At 42.8% G+C, this 18,955-nt stretch overlaps 2 protein-coding genes and 1 pseudogene across 6 annotated transcripts; 1 reads left to right on the top strand and 2 right to left on the bottom strand.

Moving 5' to 3' along the window:
• Window positions 1–111: 111 nt before the first annotated feature.
• LOC139410747 (polymerase (DNA directed) iota) lies at window positions 112–7,500 on the bottom strand. Of its 2 annotated transcripts, none has more exons than XM_071156212.1 (10): window positions 7,257–7,500; window positions 3,731–3,865; window positions 3,472–3,636; window positions 3,141–3,287; window positions 2,646–2,882; window positions 2,279–2,457; window positions 2,073–2,164; window positions 1,845–1,978; window positions 1,382–1,590; window positions 112–1,237 (listed from the first exon to the last, which is right to left on the bottom strand). In XM_071156212.1, the coding sequence occupies exons 1-10, from the start codon at window positions 7,339–7,341 to the stop codon at window positions 341–343; spliced, it is 2,280 nt and encodes a 759-aa protein (XP_071012313.1). In that variant the 5' UTR covers window positions 7,342–7,500; the 3' UTR covers window positions 112–340. The 2 variants fall into 2 exon arrangements, with proteins under 2 accessions (XP_071012313.1, XP_071012314.1); XM_071156213.1 differs by lacking the exon at window positions 7,257–7,500 and adding an exon at window positions 4,533–4,652.
• Window positions 3,139–15,106, top strand: LOC139410746 (RNA exonuclease 1 homolog). Of its 4 annotated transcripts, none has more exons than XM_071156207.1 (17): window positions 3,139–3,313; window positions 7,943–8,043; window positions 8,410–10,049; window positions 10,132–10,230; window positions 10,331–10,598; window positions 10,855–11,060; window positions 11,258–11,398; window positions 11,524–11,638; window positions 11,800–11,871; window positions 12,013–12,156; window positions 12,662–12,775; window positions 12,846–12,919; window positions 13,017–13,121; window positions 13,271–13,386; window positions 13,501–13,639; window positions 13,831–13,951; window positions 14,348–14,881. In XM_071156207.1, exons 1-17 carry the CDS (start codon window positions 3,264–3,266, stop codon window positions 14,437–14,439), a joined length of 3,597 nt encoding a protein of 1,198 aa, XP_071012308.1. In that variant the 5' UTR covers window positions 3,139–3,263; the 3' UTR covers window positions 14,440–14,881. The 4 variants fall into 4 exon arrangements, with proteins under 4 accessions (XP_071012308.1, XP_071012311.1, XP_071012309.1 ...); XM_071156210.1 differs by lacking the exon at window positions 3,139–3,313 and adding an exon at window positions 5,793–5,862; XM_071156208.1 differs by lacking the exon at window positions 3,139–3,313 and adding an exon at window positions 6,812–6,904 and having other exon boundaries at window positions 14,348–15,106.
• Window positions 15,107–15,422: 316 nt separating this feature from the next.
• Window positions 15,423–18,444, bottom strand: LOC139412318 (UDP-glucuronosyltransferase 2A1-like; annotated as a pseudogene).
• Between the last annotated feature and the right edge of the window lie 511 nt (window positions 18,445–18,955).

The following is an 18,955-nucleotide window of genomic DNA, read 5'->3' as shown; positions in this document are numbered from 1 at the left end:
AGAATTGTGCACCTGGGAGCATAATCATCTACGTTTTAAGGCTCTGGCTTAAACATCACATGTAATGCAAACTAATTACAATGTTTATCAATTTAAAACTGTACAATAAAATAAGGAAATGATCTTTATTTACATATTTCTTGGAACATTACCATGTTTACAAATGTAAAACACAGTTAGATTTTTAAAAATATTTTAACATTCAATTCCTTATATTTGCATTGACTAAAATAACTGTATGAATCTCACTTGCTGAACATCCTAAAAATAAGAGAATGATTTTAATATTTGTCCAAATTCTTAATCACCACATAGTGACCTTTGATATAACGGACACATTCTAACCTGAGCTGGGTTTGAAATAGTTCAATAATTTATTAGCCTGACTGCTTTTAGCTGGAGCCTTCTTCTCTCTGGCCAGGGGGCTTTTGCCCTGTTTTTTCAAAGAGGAAGAAATCTTAAGGACAGGTATCTGTTGTCTCCACTCAGACAGTAGCTCTCTCTGAACCTCTGGAGGTAGTTCTGAGAACACCTTGGGGTCCACACTTCCTGGGAAACCACAGTCAGCCGACTGCCTCTGTGACACGAGGCCTGTAGAGGAGTTTCCCTCCTCCAAGAGGTCTGTGAGTGAATAGTGCAGGGAGGAGACTGTGTGTTCTTGTTGGTTGTTGGTTGTCGGTGCATTGGGCTGTCTGTCAAAGCCCTTCACAGTTTCTCTTAGGTCTATGGGAGTGCTGTGAAATGAGTCATTAAGTTTGCATGCAGCAGGCTGAGAGGAAGAGACAGGCTGTTCTGAATGGTTGTGGTGAAATGAGTGGGCTCTGTCTGCTGGATCAGATACTGTGGGTCTGACGGACTGAGTGCCATGGCTGTGGAGGCCATGGGTGGTCTCTGGGTAGGCAGCTGATAACAGTTCCTTCTGGATGTCCTCAGGCAGGAGTCTGAACACCTCAGGGTCAATGTTGGGGGGCAATGGATGAACATCTGTCATCCCTGGACTGTTGGTCATTTTATCATCTACTGTTCCACCTATGCAGCACTCTCCCACCATAGGCCGCTGCTGGGAGGCCTCAGGGCTATGCATTGTTGACTGTGTGTAAGACTTGATCTTAAGGTTGCTAGGTATGTCTGGTATCCAGTGTGATGCATCCTGACCAGTCAACTCCTCTGTCTTACCTTCAACATCAGATCCAGCCTGTCCACATAGGTTACTAAGCACACTTTGAGACAGATCCTCCTAGAGGGGAAGAAGAGAGAAAGAGAAAGGATGCACATTTTCAGAATTCTAAAGATGACACATAAGGAGTACACATGGCAGGGTAAAGCCTGAGACAGAGATACTAGTTTACTTCTAATGGGTGACATCCACCGGTCTTCTTACCTGGCACCGAGAGGAGGCCTGTGTTTTCTCAGGAGATCTGTGTGTGAAGAAGGAGGCGATGGATCCCTTGCTGACAGCAGCACACTTGGCCTGCAGGTTACTGAAGCACACGTTGAGGAGGGTGAGGTGGAAGGGTGTGTTGGTGTCCACCATCTTGTGGAAGAGCTTCATGGCCATGTTGACCAGCTGGGCCAAGGCATCACAGTTGCCTGAAAAATAACACAGCAGATTTAAGTGGTGTTAGCTGCTAAATGCACAGTAACTGATCTACCATTCAAGATCTGTGAAATCCATACTTAGAAATTAATGTACAGTTAAAATGTAGATACACAGTACAGTAGGTACTAAACAATAGCTACTGTATATTTGCTAAAGCCATTGGCAGTACATTGGCCGTTTCAATTCCTAATGACTTGCAGACAAAATATACTCCATATGTGTGAGAGAATTATTTAACAGGTACCAGAGGTTATCTTTTGCCCAATGTGGTTGGGGATGGGACACTGCCTGCTCTCCCGGCTGAACCACTTGTTGGTTGCAGAGTAACGCCTGATGGTCAGTCGAAGGGTCAAAGGCTGCCTGCCATCTTTATGCATCCTAAAACCAAGACAGCTTAGTTAAACTTAAGAGCAGAAACACTACTTGGAAATTCCACCATTTCTGCACCTTGCAATTCAAACCTTATGCTTACCTGTCTAAAATGCTACTCAACAAATCTTTAACCTTCTGCCAAACTTCATTGGTTGAGGACATTTTCTTGAAGGAGTCTTCATTGCTAAGAGACTTGGTATGTTATGAAGACAGGGAGAAAAAAATACAGAAAGACATATCAATATGTGCACTGTAACAGTATTAGCTGAAAATTGATTATTGTATTGATCAGTTATCATCTCACACCTGTGGAGCACCAGTGGGGGTGACTGGAGTGTCATCAATGCCCAAAGCCAGGTTCTGGAGATGCTGAGCAGTGGAAACTCCAAACTCCCTCACCAGGTCAGCCAATGGGAAGAGCTGCAGGTCCTGCACACAAACCAATCCCAGGGCCTGAAGCCTCTTAGCAGTCTGGTGGCCTACTCCTGAAATGGGCCATAATGGGTAAAGAAAGGTAAAGCACTGAATGGCATGACAACAGATACAGAGGTGATTACAACTAGGGCTACATGGATCAACAACAGGTTGGATAATCTATCACTATACTCTACTTCATGTAGTGACTTGGATAACTTGCTGAGTGTCAAATTAGGAATAAAGCGCAAATCTATACCTGGTACTTTACGTAAACCATTTAGACTGCCCATAATGTCTTTCACACTCTCTGGCAAAAGTGTGGTTTGTTGATTTGGCTTGAAGGCACCCGCCACCAGTTTGGCCAGCAGCTTACTGGTAGCAATGCCCGCACAGCCAGTGAGGCCCAGCTTGCTGTGGATCTCTGCTCTCAGTTCAGCTGCGATATGTGAGCCTACCGCTAGTCTAGGGTGTACCATGACTTTGGCATCCGAGGCTGAGTAGACAAAACAAAACCATACACAATTCACAGTTAAATTTCACATCATCTCAACCTGATTGCTAGTATGTAGACATGGAATTTCTAATAACTAAAGGCTAAGGTTAAGAATCCAAACCCACAGTGGCTCTAAATGTAGGAAACTGAAAGTGCAATGCAAATGTTTATACATTTAGCTTCACAGGTTGTTTCACAACCCATATCTTGGTTTCATAAGTCCCCCGTCTGAATGCTGCTAGACCTTATGCTACTCACTGTCAAGATTGTAAACGTGGCCTTCGTATGAATAGTGAGCAGACTCTGGGGTCTGTTCCATCCTCCTCTCCACCATCTCTGTGATGTCCATGAAGTTCTCATCAAACCCTAGCCGTTCTACTAATGGACAGAACGACATCAGCAACTCTAAATGGAGGAAAGCACAGAGACAGGTGAGAGTTTTTCCATAACAAAAAACTGATAGTAAGGTAGAATTCATTAGAGCGTAACACTGTGGCTATAAACATTATAAATCTGATGTTTGTGAGATCATCACAGTTCTAGCTGTTTGTGGTGGTTAACTCCTTTCAAGAGTTACTGAGTTGATTACCTGTGACTTTGTACGATGTCTCTCTGTAGTGTGTCAGGTCCTCTCCCTTGACCAGCACGAGCTGAGGACACTTCTCTTTGGCATCCGTCACTAACATCAGCTTTGTCACACCAAGGTCCCTGGCCACGTAGTTACAGGTGACGATGATGTACTTTTGCTGAATACCTACAAGGAGTCCAGAGGGAAGTTGTTATGCAACCAGTGCTTCCATTAACATGTTGAAAAACAATACTATAGAAATAGTATGTAAATAAATCACCTAAAGGCACCATCCGCAGTGCTGGGTTGCGGATCATTTCAACCTGGGCATAGAAACAGTCCAGGTCAAAATGCAGGATGACTCTCTGTACTGGTGGTGCAGGTACCTTACTGCAATATTTGCCCCCATGGATCACTGAAATAGAGAAGGGCAGTTTCATAGTGAGAACAATTACAGGTGAAAGAGCTACTACACCAGTGGTTCCCAACCAGGGGTCCTCGGCCTATCCACAGGGGGTACTTGAGAAGACTCATGAGACCATAGACCTACTGGTAAAATGCACGAGGGGGTACTTCAGGGGTACTCCTAGCCCTTGATCACAACTCCCAGTTCTATTACATTACACATAAGTCATTGGACGAATGAGTCTTCTGTATGGGGAAGTTTTGATAAGAGCCCAGAAGCCATGTCTGAGCATTAACACGCACTGCTTGCGGTACAGTTTTGGAAGCATAAGAACCTCATCTTTCATATCAGGAAGAAAAAACAAAAGGTTAAATTGATACACATCTTTAGAGGCGCTAGCGGACTTACCATTTGGCAGAAGAGGCAATTGCCTCAGGCCTCACATCATCAAGGGGCCTCATGAGTTGAGCATAAAAAATATATAATAATAATAATAATAATAATACTCCACTTGAGGCATAACAAAAATGTATACATTTTTATTGTATACCTATAGGGGTCCTTATTTATATACCTACAAGGGTCCTAAAATAAAATAGCTAAAATGTCCTTGCTATGACCATCTTAAAACAATTCCATATGTTAGCTTAGTAGTAGTCATCTCGCTTTGCCATACCTCCAATATTGCATCGCTGTCACACCTCCTTTGGAGGTCTGGATCATTTTTTCTTGCAAAAACAGTTTGAATGGTTTAATGGCTCCCAGCGGCAAGATTTTTGATAGGACTTTACGGTTCAAGAACCCTCTCTCCCCATGCCCATTGGTGCTACGTGTAATATTTGCCACTGTTTTTCGACAGGGAAGGTCATATTTTGCAGAGAGTTGTTCTGTATGCTAGTTTGCAACATTGCAGAAAATGGATGAAAGCCTGGAAGAAAAACATAATTCTGTTTTGTTAGAATTTGTTACATTTATTTTTACTTTATTTAGCCAAGTAGGCAAGTTGAGAACAAGTTCTCATTTACAACTGCGACCTGGCCAAGAATAAAGCAAAGCAGTTCGACACATACAACCTCACAGAGTTACACATGGAATAAACAAACATACAGTCATTAATACAGTTGAAGAAAATCTATATACAGTGTGTGCAAATGAGGTAAGAAAAGGACGGTAGGCAATAAATAGACCATGGTGGCGAAGTAATTACAATATACCAATTAGACACTAGAGTGATGTGCTCTATACATAAAATTGCATACATCAACATATTTTGATGGGGTTTTAAAATCAGCGATTTCCTGGCCATCCTCACCAAAGAATCGTCAGGCACTGTTGCACCTACAACATTCATCTAGTGAGCACTATTGGAGCTCCGTCCAAGCAAGGCATTTGACTGGTTTGATGTGTACCGAGGCGTCACCGTATTACACCGGGTCTCCACCCCTATTTAGCCATTTTTCAACAATGAACTTCCCCAGGCTTGCCCGTATTAGGGAACCCTGGTTCTCGACCAGGTTAGTTTAGTAGAAACCCAGCCTCGGGCCCTTAGACTCTATGGGGATACAATACACACTTCTTTAGAAGAAAGACAGGTGCTGATGATAATACTGACATCATCATCGAGGCAGAGGACATAATTTTTTATTTTTATTATTGAACCTTTATTTAACTAGGCAAGTCAGTTAAGAACAACGTATGTGTAGCACATGTATCTGATGCTGTCTGGCCAAAAAGAGTATGGCATATAATACAATTATTTTGGCCAGACAGCATCAGATACATTTAGTAAGGCAGAGGGGCACTGTTTCCCTTGCTTGGATGCTTTCTCCGGTGAGATAGTTTCAACCACTCACATGAGTGAAGGAGCGTTGGCGGGTGCACAGTGCACTGTTCGCATCCTGGAATCATTTTGGATGAACGTACGAAGGTAAACTGCTTTGTGAAGTGATTTGTTTGACAATCAGATGAAAACATCCCAACTGGTTGTGTTCATGGCACATTTAAAGGTAATATATTTTTACTATAAGGGGGTCTGGAGGGGCTAAACGTGTGTTTATGGAAGACAGACAGAAGACAAAGGGACCACCTGTGCTAATTCGCTATCTCGCATGCTCTGAAAACCTGTGTGTAACGGAAGAAGGCCTCCAGAAACGTGTTGTCACTGAAAAATACTTTTGGCTGCAACTGGTTAAAACAGTGACAGTAGGTGTGAAATTATTTTTTTTATGTGATATGAAAGTAAAGGGCTTTATATTTCTAGAACCACTGGACTAGGGTACTCTAGCCAGATCAACATTCAGTTGGTTGTACAGTAAGGAAAAAGGTTGGGAACCACTGGACTAGGGTACTCTAGCCAGATCAACATTCAGTTGGTTGTACAGTAAGGAAAAAGGTTGGGGACCACTGGACTAGGGTACTCTAGCCAGATCAACATTCAGTTGGTTGTACAGTAAGGAAAAAGGTTGGGAACCACTGGACTAGGGTACTCTAGCCAGATCAACATTCAGTTGGTTGTACAGTAAGGAAAAAGGTTGGGAACCACTGGACTAGGGTACTCTAGCCAGATCAACATTCAGTTGGTTGTACAGTAAGGAAAAAGGTTGGGAACCACTGGACTAGGGTAGTCTGGGCAGAGCAACATTCAGTTGGTGGTACAGTAGCTCTCAAACTCTAGGCGACAGTCTGCCTTCTCCCTATTGTTCTCAGCCATTAGCTTCACCCACGACTGCCTCATGTGAATTACAATATTGACGTTGTGTTTTAATGTTTAGAAACGTAAATAATTTCTTGCAATATGGCTTTCGAAGCATATGCCTTTATCTTTCATCAGCGAGAAAAAAATATTCACACAGAAAACATACACTTACTGTAGCGGTTTTGCACAGATCCATATAGCTATGGGTGCCCCATACGAGGAAACTACACTTCCCGAGTTACACTTACACACAGGTGTTCAGAGCATGCTAGATAGTTAATTGCTAGATAGCCTCGTCTTCCGTAAACAAGCGCTGTAACATGGATATATTGCCGTGTGGGAACACTAACAAGGTGTGTATTAATTTAACCTTTTGTTTTTTGAAAAATATTTCTCGCTGATATGAAATAAGGTCCGTTATGCTTCCAAAACCGTAGTGCAAGCGATGCATGTTAATGTTCAAACCGAGAATCAGGGCTCTTAACAAAACTTTCCCCTACACAACACGCCTTCGTCCAATGACTCTTGTGTAACATTAATGCAATGGAACAGAGTCATGAGTGGTACAGTAACCGAAAAGGGTAGGCAAACACTGTTTACACACGGAGTATAGCATTACACACTTATTATTCACTACACTTAACATGCAATGTAAGCAAAGGAATATGCTTCCGTCATTTGGTGTCATTTGTGTTGTTTTCTTACCAACATGGGGGGGTTGAACAAAGTCCGAGCAAATGCTGTTCCAGTCAGTTTCATCCTCATCAATGTCCTCAACACCCACGTCCATTTCTAAACAACAAGAACATTCTGATGTACTCAAACATCTAATATGAATATGTTTGAGTGTTGTTTCGATTTTTCACGCAACACACGAACGTCTCTTGGATGTCTTCTTCTGATTCTGGGTTCGACGGCTTGAGCAGCAACAAGCGCATTTGCACCACCTACAGTTCTGAAGTACTTCCAGAGTAGCAGAGAGGCACAGCCACTTGGTGGCACCAGCCACTAGACATATTTGTATTTTAGGCCTGGGGAAAGTTTTATCAATTTCAGGTGGATTCCCTGTCAATTAATTTCAAATATGCTAGCTTGACTCTTTACCAAAGCGAACTTATTTCACATGATCATCATCATCATTAATTTAAATGATTGCGCATGGCAGTCCACTATAATTTTTTTGACCGAATGTCCCGCGCCACGACTGATGCTATAAAACTCACGTAACACTGACGTCATGACAGGTGCATAGTGTTGTGAGTGGACAATTGATGGAAAGCGCCCACGCGTGAATAAATGTTATTAAATATAGCCGGAGTACAGATACATTATAAGTAGTCGATGTTGTCTTCCATTGGGTTCTTCGCTGAAATAGACTGTCCATTTTTCAGACGTGACCACTGTAAGCGGCCCCACTGTCTGTACAAGCATGACAAAGACGAGCGAGGAATGTTTGACAACACCCTGTATGGGTCACCGGTAACAGCAGCAGGTCAGTCTGGTTTTATTGTAATTCATTTAATACAAATTCCCCGAAGTATTTTTTTATTCAGCTTGCCTTTAGTTTTGCCATAGTTTTCCAAAAAGGCATACTTGTTAATTGCCACATTACATCCTCAAGTGGAAATGGGCAGTAGCCCATCAATTTGAAATCGGATTACTTCTTTTCAAGTCTGCCTATAACCTAATTGCAGCGCATCAACCTGCCCTGACCATGTTGTAAGGAATTATGCGAGGTGGCTGCATTTTATTTATTTATTTTCACTTTGGAAAAATAGTATGGCATGTGTGTAGTAATTTACGTCGTTTGATCTTCTTAATGACATCAGATTTCTATTTACTTTTTCTCCATGAACAGGTGTTTGGAAAACTCATTCCACTTCCATTAATGGAGTCCCACAGGTCAATGAAGCCAAAGACCCTTGCCTTTTGGAGTTGGAGAGGATCAACAAAGAAATTGAGACTGTTAAGAATGAGGTTGAGAAGGAGCAAAGGAGATTATCTCGTTACCAAACTGTGCAGGTGGACAGTGAAAGAACAGGGTCCAATAAAGTCTTGATTGTCAAATCTGAAACCCCAGGTAAAGATCTGAATGGAAATAGTGTCAAGTCTAAACACAGGCAGTCAACTACAGTCTATTCTCCTGCCCGGAGGAAGTATGTGGTTGACAACTCCAAACCCAGGACTGATTTGGAATACGACCCCTTGTCCAACTTCTCAGCTTCTTTGCGATCTAGTGGTTGTTCTGAGTACAAACCAGGTAATGAGCAGAAAGTGAGAAGTGGGCAAGGTGTGAAGAGGACTAGAGAGAATGTTTGTAAGGAGGACCAAACTAAGCCACCTTCTCAAGAGTTCACTGCCTCACCAGCTAGTAGTAACAAGCTAGTTGATGACTCTGAAGAAGAAGGGGTCCTCATCATTGATATTCCACCTCTGGAGAGCGATAGAAAGAAGTGTCGGGCTCAGAAGCCCTGTAAGATCAACACAAACCAATCACAGGAAATCAAAGAGGAAGTCCACCCTGTTTTTGTTCCTACTGTGGCTCATGCTCCACTTAGTATTCCACTTCCTGTGTCCACTCCTGGTCCTGAAGTAGTCGAAGTCCTATCCCCACCTGCAGTGTCTGAGATTGTGAAAGATGATGATAACCTCAACACTTATGGCCTATCTAGTGTTTCCGTTAGTCGGGGAAATGATGGTGAACCCAGTGCTGAGAGTGTATTTGATGACTTGTCCAAATGCTTGGAAAACCTGAGGAGTGAAAGTGAGAGAATAGTTTGTTACCAAGAGGCTGAAGTCACTGCGGAAAGCAACTGTGTCCCAGAACCTGTGACTCTCAAAATGAGTCTATCATCCTTACAGACACGCCACCATAATGAGCCAGTTAAGACTGATGTCAACTTACTGATGGCAGAGCCTGGATTGCTTGAACGTGAGCTTGCCTACAACTGTGTTGAGAACAGTAACCATCTTCAACCCAATGAAGTCTCATATGGACATGTATCTTCACTACCTCATAATGTTTTAGTCCCTCCCTCTGTCTACTCCCCCCATAAACTCCCCATTGAGACCCAGAGAAGTGAGCAGCCAGTAGCACAGAGCTCTGCTCAGAGTTACTGGTCACCTGTACAAAGTGTATCATCAGTGCCATGTCTGCAGAAAATACCAGGCCAAACGCCAGCGTTTGATTTCTCCCTGCCTAGTCCAGTTCCGGGAGCAAACTTTGTAGAGCAAGCGGCCACTACTGTGGGTTTCACCCAATGCCAGCTGTCATATGGGCCAACTGCGTCAGGGACTAATGGAGTAGAATTACAATCTGCTCCTTTAGAGCAGCCTACTGTGGAAGCAATGAATGAACACATTGTTATTGATTCAAATTCTGAGGAGCTCGAGTATTCAGAGTTATCTGATAGTGACACAATGGAGGAATGCTATCGTATCTTCATGGAGGAAGCCAACAAGGGTGAAGAGGGATCGACAGACCAGGCTTGTACACCTGTAAGTGCATGCAAACAGACATTGGGTGGGCTAATTGTACAGTTCAATGGAGATAGGAAAATGTTGTCATTGTGTGTTTTAGGTAGGCGCTGTGGATGTGGAGACACCAGGGTTAGCAGTGAAACCCAAACCGTTGCCAGGACCCAGGAAGAGGGTGGCCCATGTGTCCAGATATACTGAGGTACACTATTGAAGGCTACAACTCAAGCATATGAATTACTTTATTAACTGTGATTCATGAAACTTTACTTATTGTAATTGACTGCCTTCCTGTCCTACAGCCACCGGTGGGCAAAAGCAAAGCCCAGGTGATCGTTCCTTTCCGTGGAGGAGCCCCCCAGTTGTCCAACCCCTCTAAGATCCAGCAGCTGCAGCAGAGGGCCTCCGTTTTGTCCGCTGCTCTGAAAGGAGGCCAGGCGTTCATCTCCAACTCACAGAGAAAAATGGTGATGCTGCCTTCTCCTGCTCATCAGGCCAGTCATCAGGCCACCCACCATCCAGTTCAATACCTTATTCACCAGCCAACTCACCAAACTACTATGCAAAACTGTAAGAGTCCATATCTTTAATGTGTAAACTATACTTTTGTATGTGTGAGGAATGTACCAACCACTGCAATTTGACGTTGTAAATGATAAAGTACAACAGGGTGATGTTGAGGTGAAAATGCACTCCTCCAGTCAGTTGGCATGTATGTCCTATTGTACATATTTTTTTTGTCTATGTTATGCATCAGAAGATTTCATCTATATTATTTCCATCTGTACATGATACTAAGTTATTGGTTATATATTTTCCCTGCTAGCATGTGTGAACGTCATACCTGTGGGAACAGCCATCCAGGTGGGCAACAACCTGCACTTCATCCTCCCAGAGGGAAGCTACACTCTGCCCATCACTCCAGCTAATTCTCCAGTCACCCCGGTCCATACCCCGGTCCATACCCCAGTCCATACTCCAGTTACACCTGTTCCTGTACAACCTCAGCCTACTGCCTATATCCCTGCTAAGGTGAGTACCAACATAATGTAGAGGTGGAATGAAATGGCTTTAGTGGTTTTCTTTGTATTGACACAGTAGCACATTACTGAGCAGATTATTTTCATTAGCGCTTGCATACATATCTTTTCTAAAAAACTGTGCATGGCAAGGTCATTTTTGTTTTGTTTCTCAAGTAAAAAATCATTACTTTGCTTTTGTCCTCCCAGCCCATTCCTACCAAACGTAAGGCCAAGATGCGTCTTGAGGTCAGCGCCAAAGTCCCACATGACGTACGGCAGCGCTATGTAAACCTGTTTGTAGAGGAATTCCTCAAAACGTCCGTCACTGTACAAGATGCTTTTGAAAAGGTTTGACCCAGGGCAGTCAACATTTCTACTAGCCATGATTATATTAAATGGGAATTGTCATACATGTTGTTGCCATGACCTATTGTTTTATGTTGGAAGCTGTGACAGTGTGATTTATACTTTAGGCTCTTGCTGAGGAGAAGACTGTGTATGATCGCAGCATCAACAAACTCAAGTATCTGAGTGTTGCAGTGAATGCACTGAAGAGGCTGAAGAACCAGAGTTCCGTCTCTGTCAAAGGTGGGAATCTACAGCAACTGAGTGAATGTATTCTAAATTGCTTTTTGATTACTTGCAATAGTATTATATTGTTAAATATGTTGTGGTGGGACAGATGTAAACAAAGGACATTTTGGGCTTCGCAACTCAAGTTGAATTGTTTCTTGTCTGTTCATTTGCAGCTGGAAATGAAACCAATGTCCAGTTGTCCAAAGGAAATATTCCACTCAATGAAAAAGCACTTTGGGGAAATGGTATCATGCATTCCTCAACACACATTTTCATTAAAGGATAAGATTTTTTTCTAAGTTATGCTATGCGTCATATCAAAATCTTGACTGCCGTTCTGACACTTCCATGACTCATTTAGCTTTCCTATTCATTTTCTGCTGAAGGAGATGTTGCATTGTATGACAGTTTGAAGGAGCACATTCTGTCAGAGGAGATATTGACGGAGAATAACTATCCTCTTCAGCACCCAGAGAAATCTGGCAGTGCCATATTGTACCGTGAAGACTATAAAAAGGGAATCACTGATCGTGAGTACAGTATGACGCACTGCATTGTTCAGGTCTATATTGCTGAGTAATGACCAAATGTAAAAATGTACCTCTTGGAATGTGACATTTGGTCATAAGCATGTATTGCCTGTAGCAAGCATGTAAAATACATCAATAGGCCAGGGGTATTCAAATCCAACCCTGGAGGTACTGAGAGTACTGTTTCTCTGTTGCTGATAATTAATTGCTCCCACCTGGTGTCCCAGTTCTGAATTAGTCCCTGATTAGAGGGGAACAATGAAAGAAAGCAGTGGAACTGGCTTCAACGGTTCATATTTAAATTTTAGGCCTGTGGTATGAGTCATTTCCCTTGGACTGGTCTACCTTGGGTATTGTAGTCAACATGGACCTGTTCTTCATGTTCTTTTCACCATTCCCCATTCCAGAAGAGGGCATACTCCAGCTTTATAATGTCTTTGCTTTCAGGGCTCTGTTTAACTCCTGAATTGGCAACTTGTGTTTTTGTTTGTTTCTGGGGGAAAAGCTTTGAAGAGGATTTGCTGTCGGTGTGGGGCCACTTATTCTGTGAACCAAGTGGGAAAGCACACTCGCAAGGAGGAGTGCAACTACCACTATGGGAAAGGAGTTGAGAAGAAGGGTGAGAGGACGTTATGGAATGTTCTAAATGTCTGAATACAGATATTTAATAACTTGCTATTACTGTACAGTTCCAGGTGGAGTGGAAACACGCTACAGCTGCTGTGAAGGTGTGGCTGGGTGCCCTGGATGCCAAGTCTTCAAGGTAAGAAGATGACTGGTGCATTACACTTATTTTCCTTAAGACCCTTCAAAGCTGTCAGGGAACATTTTGTATTGCTCACATATGTCTCCCCCCTCAGCTGCATGTCCATGATGCAGTTAGCCTGGATGGCTTTGTCAGTACCCTTCCAAGGCCTGCCTCTGACAAGGGATGCCCGGGTGTGTTCTCAGTCGACTGTGAAATGGTGAGATTGAATTATGGAATTCATAGGCAACATTTTGCATGACATGCCAATTAAGGTTGGGTCAGTGTGTTTTGAATATCAATTTCCACACTGCCACACGTGATCTGGTGAAGTTTTATTGTATGACTAATACATTTATTTTTCTTCAGTGCTATACCACTCAAGGTCTGGAGCTGGCCAGAGTGACTGTTGTCAACTCCAGTTTGCAGGTCATCTATGACACCTTTGTGAAACCTGATAATGATGTCATTGACTACAACACCAGGTAAGGCCACATAACACTTCATAATTAATATTGAATCTTGACAGGCTGCTTTTATTTAATCCAGTATTTTTGACAAGGATGGCATGGAAGTCATTATTGCTCTCTTTTCCTCAGGTTTTCAGGCATCAATGAAGCTGATGTGAAAGGAACAAGCTCGTCCATCCGAGACGTTCAGGAGACTCTACTGAGCTTTGTCAGTGCTGAGACTATACTGATCGGCTACGGCTTGGAATCTGACCTCTGTGCACTGAAGGTGAGTTGTGCTGCATTTAACTATTTATTAGTGAATGGACACTGATATGGAAAGTCAATATCACTCTTTTTTTCGATACATCAAATAAAACATTACTACGATCCTCTTAGAGCATGTTTTTTTAGTCCTGACTAGGCCTAATCTGTGTCTGGGAAACTGGCCCATAAAGTTTGTCACCTTACCTGTCTCAGCTGCTCCATGGCACCGTGGTGGACACCTCTGTGTCGTTCCCCCACCGCCTGGGCCTGCCTCATAAGATGACCCTCCACAACCTGACAGCAGACTACCTCAGGAGGATCATCCAGGAGAGTGGTGGGTCAAACACAAACAAGTCTGGCAGTGGGGAGGATGTCCAACTACTGTGTGTCATTAAAGTTTTTTTTATACCGTCAAACTGATCATGGTGAAATCAGGGAGATATGTTGCATGAATGTTCTCAATGAAAAATATTTCACAATCCCAATTCTGTCCATTCACGACATTTAAAAAAATGTTCTTAGAACACTAAGAAAAAGGAACGTCACAGGTGAGAAGGAAACTCTGAGAGAGAATATTTTGTGTTGCGTAGGAGGCTAAAGTCCTAAAACATGTATCCACTAATGTGAGAATCATTCCTAATCCAAGGCTTTCCGATACATGTAAGATATATCCAGGCCTACATTAGTCTTGCAGTAACAGTGTGTATGGCATTGTTCCTGTCTCTTCCAGTGGGTGGCCATGACTCAGCAGAAGATGCTGCTGCCTGTATGGAGCTCATGCTGTGGAAGGTCAAAGAAGATGGCAAAACTAAACGATGGTGATCTGAATAAAACTGGCATCGCCCACCTTCGTTATTCATGAAATCACAGAGATGTATGTTAAAATGTCACTTATTTGTATAAAGGGGAAGTGTTGTTGGCTCATTTCTTCAAATGGTCTGGGTAGGCTTGGAGAGGGAAATTATATTTGTTATGTACATTTTGTTTTTTGATGGAATTCATTTTTGTTTAATCTTTGTTCAATTATGTTATGCTTCTCAGTCTCTTATGCCAATGTAGTTATTATTTGGGGATGCACTCAACACTGGGAAAGAATAATATATATTGAAAGTAAAAGCACAGTAAAGAAATCTGTTGTGGGGTATTATTGTTATTATGATCATGGTTGATGGAAATTGCAGCATTATGCTTTTATAGCTGTGTGTGACACCTGAGGAGATTAGAGTCAAGTCCAACATCCAATAAACTCAATGTGAGCAAGAAACAGGCCCCTCCCCAGTCTATCTACAGTCCTCAACACTTTCAGATGTTATGTGATGATACATAAAACCTCAGTGTCACTGAGGATAAACTATTTCAATAATTATTTAACACCATTCTTTTGAAAGAACAGGTCCAACTTGTGTAAAGCCTGTAATTTCCTCTACAACCAGGCAATGAACGCAAACGTTAACTAAAATAAATGGAACGTACAATACGATACAAAAAACATTCTGATTCTGTTTGGTGGCTATCACTTCTCCGTGATGAGGAAGAAAGTCAAGTAATAGTATTGAAATAATATTGCCTGGTGCTGAACCCATAAAAAATTGAATGAACAGAACGGGCAAGGAACCTCTAACCCTGGCAATTTGACTGATAAACTCATGGATACACTCAATTGCTGCCTGGTATTACGATGCAATCATTTCCATGGTAATATAGAATGTTCATTCAAATGATGTTAACTGATGGGGCTCATGCAATGGAATGTATTTTTGTAATGTCAGTTGAGTTGATTTAACAAATCACAACACATGTTGATGTTTTTACTTACTGCTTTTATTTCCTGCTCTTACGTGTACACTCAAAGGCTTCCAGTCCACCCATTATGCCATAATTGACGTGAATAGAGATGTCTATTGTATTTATATGGCTGAAGCTGTCACTCTGCCTTGCTTTTAAACTTGGTTCCATAACAGCAACTCCTGATGCAGAAGAAGCCTGTTTTGATGAAGAGGAGGGTTAGGAGCAGCAGGACAGCCAGAAGCAGAGTCAGCACATCCAGGCTGTGGTACTGGTAACAGGTGAGCTGGTGGGCCTGGAACCTCAGGAGCCTGTCCCCTCTGTTTCTCATAGTGAACTCCAGCCAGAACAATGCCTCATCCTTAGGACTGAGCGGTCTGTGATAATGGATTCTGGACAGCCTCATGGCGTTCTCCCTATACCTGTTGATCAATTCTCAGATGACCTAGAATACGTAGGGCCTTCTATTTATTTAATAAAGATGTGTATTCATGTGATAGCAAACTAGTTGCTCATTTACTCTGTACTCTGTAGCAAAATAAATGTTTGTGAAAATGAGGACAACTTACGACGGGTTATTGATCACAGCATTGAGTCCATCCACAAGGTCCCAGGTTTGCATGGAGTTGAAGTCCATGATGACAGCAGCTCCCTTGGCCTTCATATGGATCATATTGTCTGGCTGGTCAGCAAACATAGGAATACCCACCATGGGAACCCCATTGTAAATATCCTCATAGATTCCATTGGTTCCACCATGGGTGATCAAGGCTCTAGTTTTAGATTGGTTTATGCACTATACCAAACAGGCATAATAATGAATTATTGTCTTTGTTATAAAAAACCTATAGCTACCTAGCAGGTCGTTCTGTGGGATCCAGTTGTACACTCTGGTGTTGGGAGCCAGAGTCTCAGGCTTCTCCTCACTGTGCCTCCACAGAATCTGGCCATGACAGGGACATATTTATATGTTATTATTTATACTTTATTATATTTTATATTGAACTGTTTAAGTATGTTACACAGGCTGCACAAGACAGATGCAACACGTCTACTTGGTTTGCTGTAAATAAGAACCAGTAATAGAACAAATATGCTTAGGGAATGTTCTACTGTAGGTCTATAGGTTCTCTCTGACCTTCTGTGGTATCTATCCCAGGGCTGAGGCAATCATATCCGCCTGCTCTGTGGTATCTGTCCCAGGGCTGAGGCGATCATATCCGCCTGCTCTGTGGTATCTGTCCCAGGGCTGAGGTGATCATATCCGCCTGCTCTGTAGTATCTGTCCCAGGGCTGAGGTGATCATATCCACCTGCTCTGTGGTATCTGTCCCAGGGCTGAGGTGATCATATCCGCCTGCTCTGTGGTATCTGTCCCAGGGCTGAGGTGATCATATCCACCTGCTCTGTGGTATCTATCCCAGGGCTGAGGTGATCATATCCACCTGCTCTGTGGTATCTGTCCCAGGGCTGAGGTGATCATATCTGCCTGCTCTGTGGTATCTGTCCCAGGGCTGAGGCGATCATATCCGCCTGCTCTGTGGTATCTGTCCCAGGGCTGAGGTGATCATATCCGCCTGCTCTGTGGTACCTGTCCCAGGGCTGAGGCGATCATATCCGCCTGCTCTGTGGTATCTGTCCCAGGGCTAAGGTGATCATATCCGCCTGCTCTGTGGTCATGTTCCTGATCATGGACCCCAGAGTGAACACAACAATGGCGTGATCTCCAGAGCTCTGCACAAACTCCTCCAGGGCCTGATGGGACAGTAGTCCTCTCACTTCACCACAGAGCCATAAATATAACTCTACTGTATATCTAGCTCTTTGTATTGTTCTGTTTCAAACATTTACATTTGAATAATTTAGCAGACGCTCTTATCCAGAGCGTAATGACATTGACCTGACTATGACATGACATGGCTAAAACATGACCATAATGTACTTTGTAGGCTTAGTTAGAATGACATTGTGTATGCAACGGATGCTGCGGAGAAGACAAACGGATATCTGTGAGGACAGATTGATGTTGATATACTTAATATGTTTTGTAGTGATGCTGATTTAAGGTAAGTGTGCTTTTGCCATAGCCTACCTCTGGTAAGAGCTTGGCGGTCTTGCAGTGGATTCCTCCAACAAATTTTAAGTTTGGGAGGAAAGGTCGGGGGTACTCAAAGTCCCAGTATGTACGGACCAGCCAGAGATCAGCGTTTCCTATCATCGCACAAGTTGTTGTTGGCTACAAATCAGTAGAATTAAGTGGTATTTGCATTAGAACTGACATTTAAGTATAAATAAATACACTATGCTACGTTATTCTGTAGTTATCATCAAATGTGGCTACCTCATCCAATGATACTGTAACAGCTCACCTATAGCATCACTGTAGTAGTCATCTATATCACGCCAAAGACTGTATATTGTCATGTCCTGCGACGTATAGAACAGGAAATTCATCAGTCTCAGCAAAATTCATTTTGTCCGTTCATTTTACCATGGCACTAGGGACGTAGAATGGTAGGCCGGAAGCTGCCCACAGAGCCTCTCCCTGGTGTGGGCGATAGAGAAACGTGTACACCAGAGGAAGTCCCAGCATCTCTACCACCAGCTTACTGCCAGGCCAAATGGGATCAGCTAATAGAAGTTCATACTTGGCCTCTCTCAGTCTCTCCATGACGCTCTCTGACTTTAACAGTCCATCCACAATCTGCATGTTTAGCTGAATTTGTCTTTGTACGAGTTCATCAAGTCTCCAGTGGATCTGCCAGTAGTACAGGTGGTCCATCTCGTACATGGAAAAGTGTATGAACTCCTCAAGGCAATCCTCCACAGAGACTGAGCCATTGAAGGGTTGGTAGCTGAAGCGAGAGCATTCCGTGGGGTCTATGTACAGAGAAGCACTGTTTACCAGCACTGTAACATTGTGTCCTCTGTCTATCAGAGTCTCCAATACAGGCTTGAGGTTGATCCAGTGACTGACTTCAGTGTGCCAAACTAATATGTTTCCACAGTCTATGCACCCTATGATATATAACTGTATGATTATTTAAGCCGGTATGCTCTGCCTGCCAGCCTCATGGTAAGTGTGTAGACAGGGTCTATAATCAATCCTTTTTAAACTAGTCATTTAAGTCAAGCAATCATTAACTGAAGAACTTGAACTCTGAATCATAGTGGTACTCATCTTATCTCATGCCACCGGGTAGAAGAGCAAACCGGTGGACTTTGGGGGTGAAAGGTAAAAGCCTACATTGTAAATCTGAAAATAGTCAACACACAGAGAAAGTCAACAAAGTAAAACAAATATAAAAGTGTATAGAAGTCATCATTCAAAATGTTTGTGTTACTACTACGTGTGACAAACTATTACATTTGGTAATAGATATTTCTAAACTTCCTCGCTAACGACAGTATAGTTTATTTTATAGGCCCCTATCTCTGTTTAGCAAGTGAGATGTAGAAGCATAGTTGTCAGGTAAATTCGGCAGCTAGTTTAAGTGTGGAGCCACAGAGTTTTCCCAGGGTCAGGGTTGGGTGAATAGACAGTGTATACCAGC

The sequence above is a fragment of the Oncorhynchus clarkii genome, chromosome 6 (assembly GCF_045791955.1).
Source record: "Oncorhynchus clarkii lewisi isolate Uvic-CL-2024 chromosome 6, UVic_Ocla_1.0, whole genome shotgun sequence".
Taxonomy (NCBI): domain Eukaryota; kingdom Metazoa; phylum Chordata; class Actinopteri; order Salmoniformes; family Salmonidae; genus Oncorhynchus; species Oncorhynchus clarkii.
This window is presented reverse-complemented; position numbering and strand designations above follow the sequence as displayed.

Coding starts and splice junctions, on each gene's coding strand:
- LOC139410746 (XM_071156207.1), top strand. CDS start 3,264: ATGGACAGAACGACATCAGCAACTCTAAATGGAGGAAAGCACAGAGAC. Junction 12,776..12,845: donor GAAAGGAGTTGAGAAGAAGG/GTGAGAGGACGT, acceptor ATTACTGTACAG/TTCCAGGTGGAGTGGAAACA. Junction 13,122..13,270: donor TCTCAGTCGACTGTGAAATG/GTGAGATTGAAT, acceptor ATTTTTCTTCAG/TGCTATACCACTCAAGGTCT.
- LOC139410747 (XM_071156212.1), bottom strand. CDS start 7,341: ATGGACGTGGGTGTTGAGGACATTGATGAGGATGAAACTGACTGGAAC. Junction 3,637..3,730: donor ACTGCGGATGGTGCCTTTAG/GTGATTTATTTA, acceptor GACTCCTTGTAG/GTATTCAGCAAAAGTACATC. Junction 2,165..2,278: donor CCCCCACTGGTGCTCCACAG/GTGTGAGATGAT, acceptor TAACATACCAAG/TCTCTTAGCAATGAAGACTC.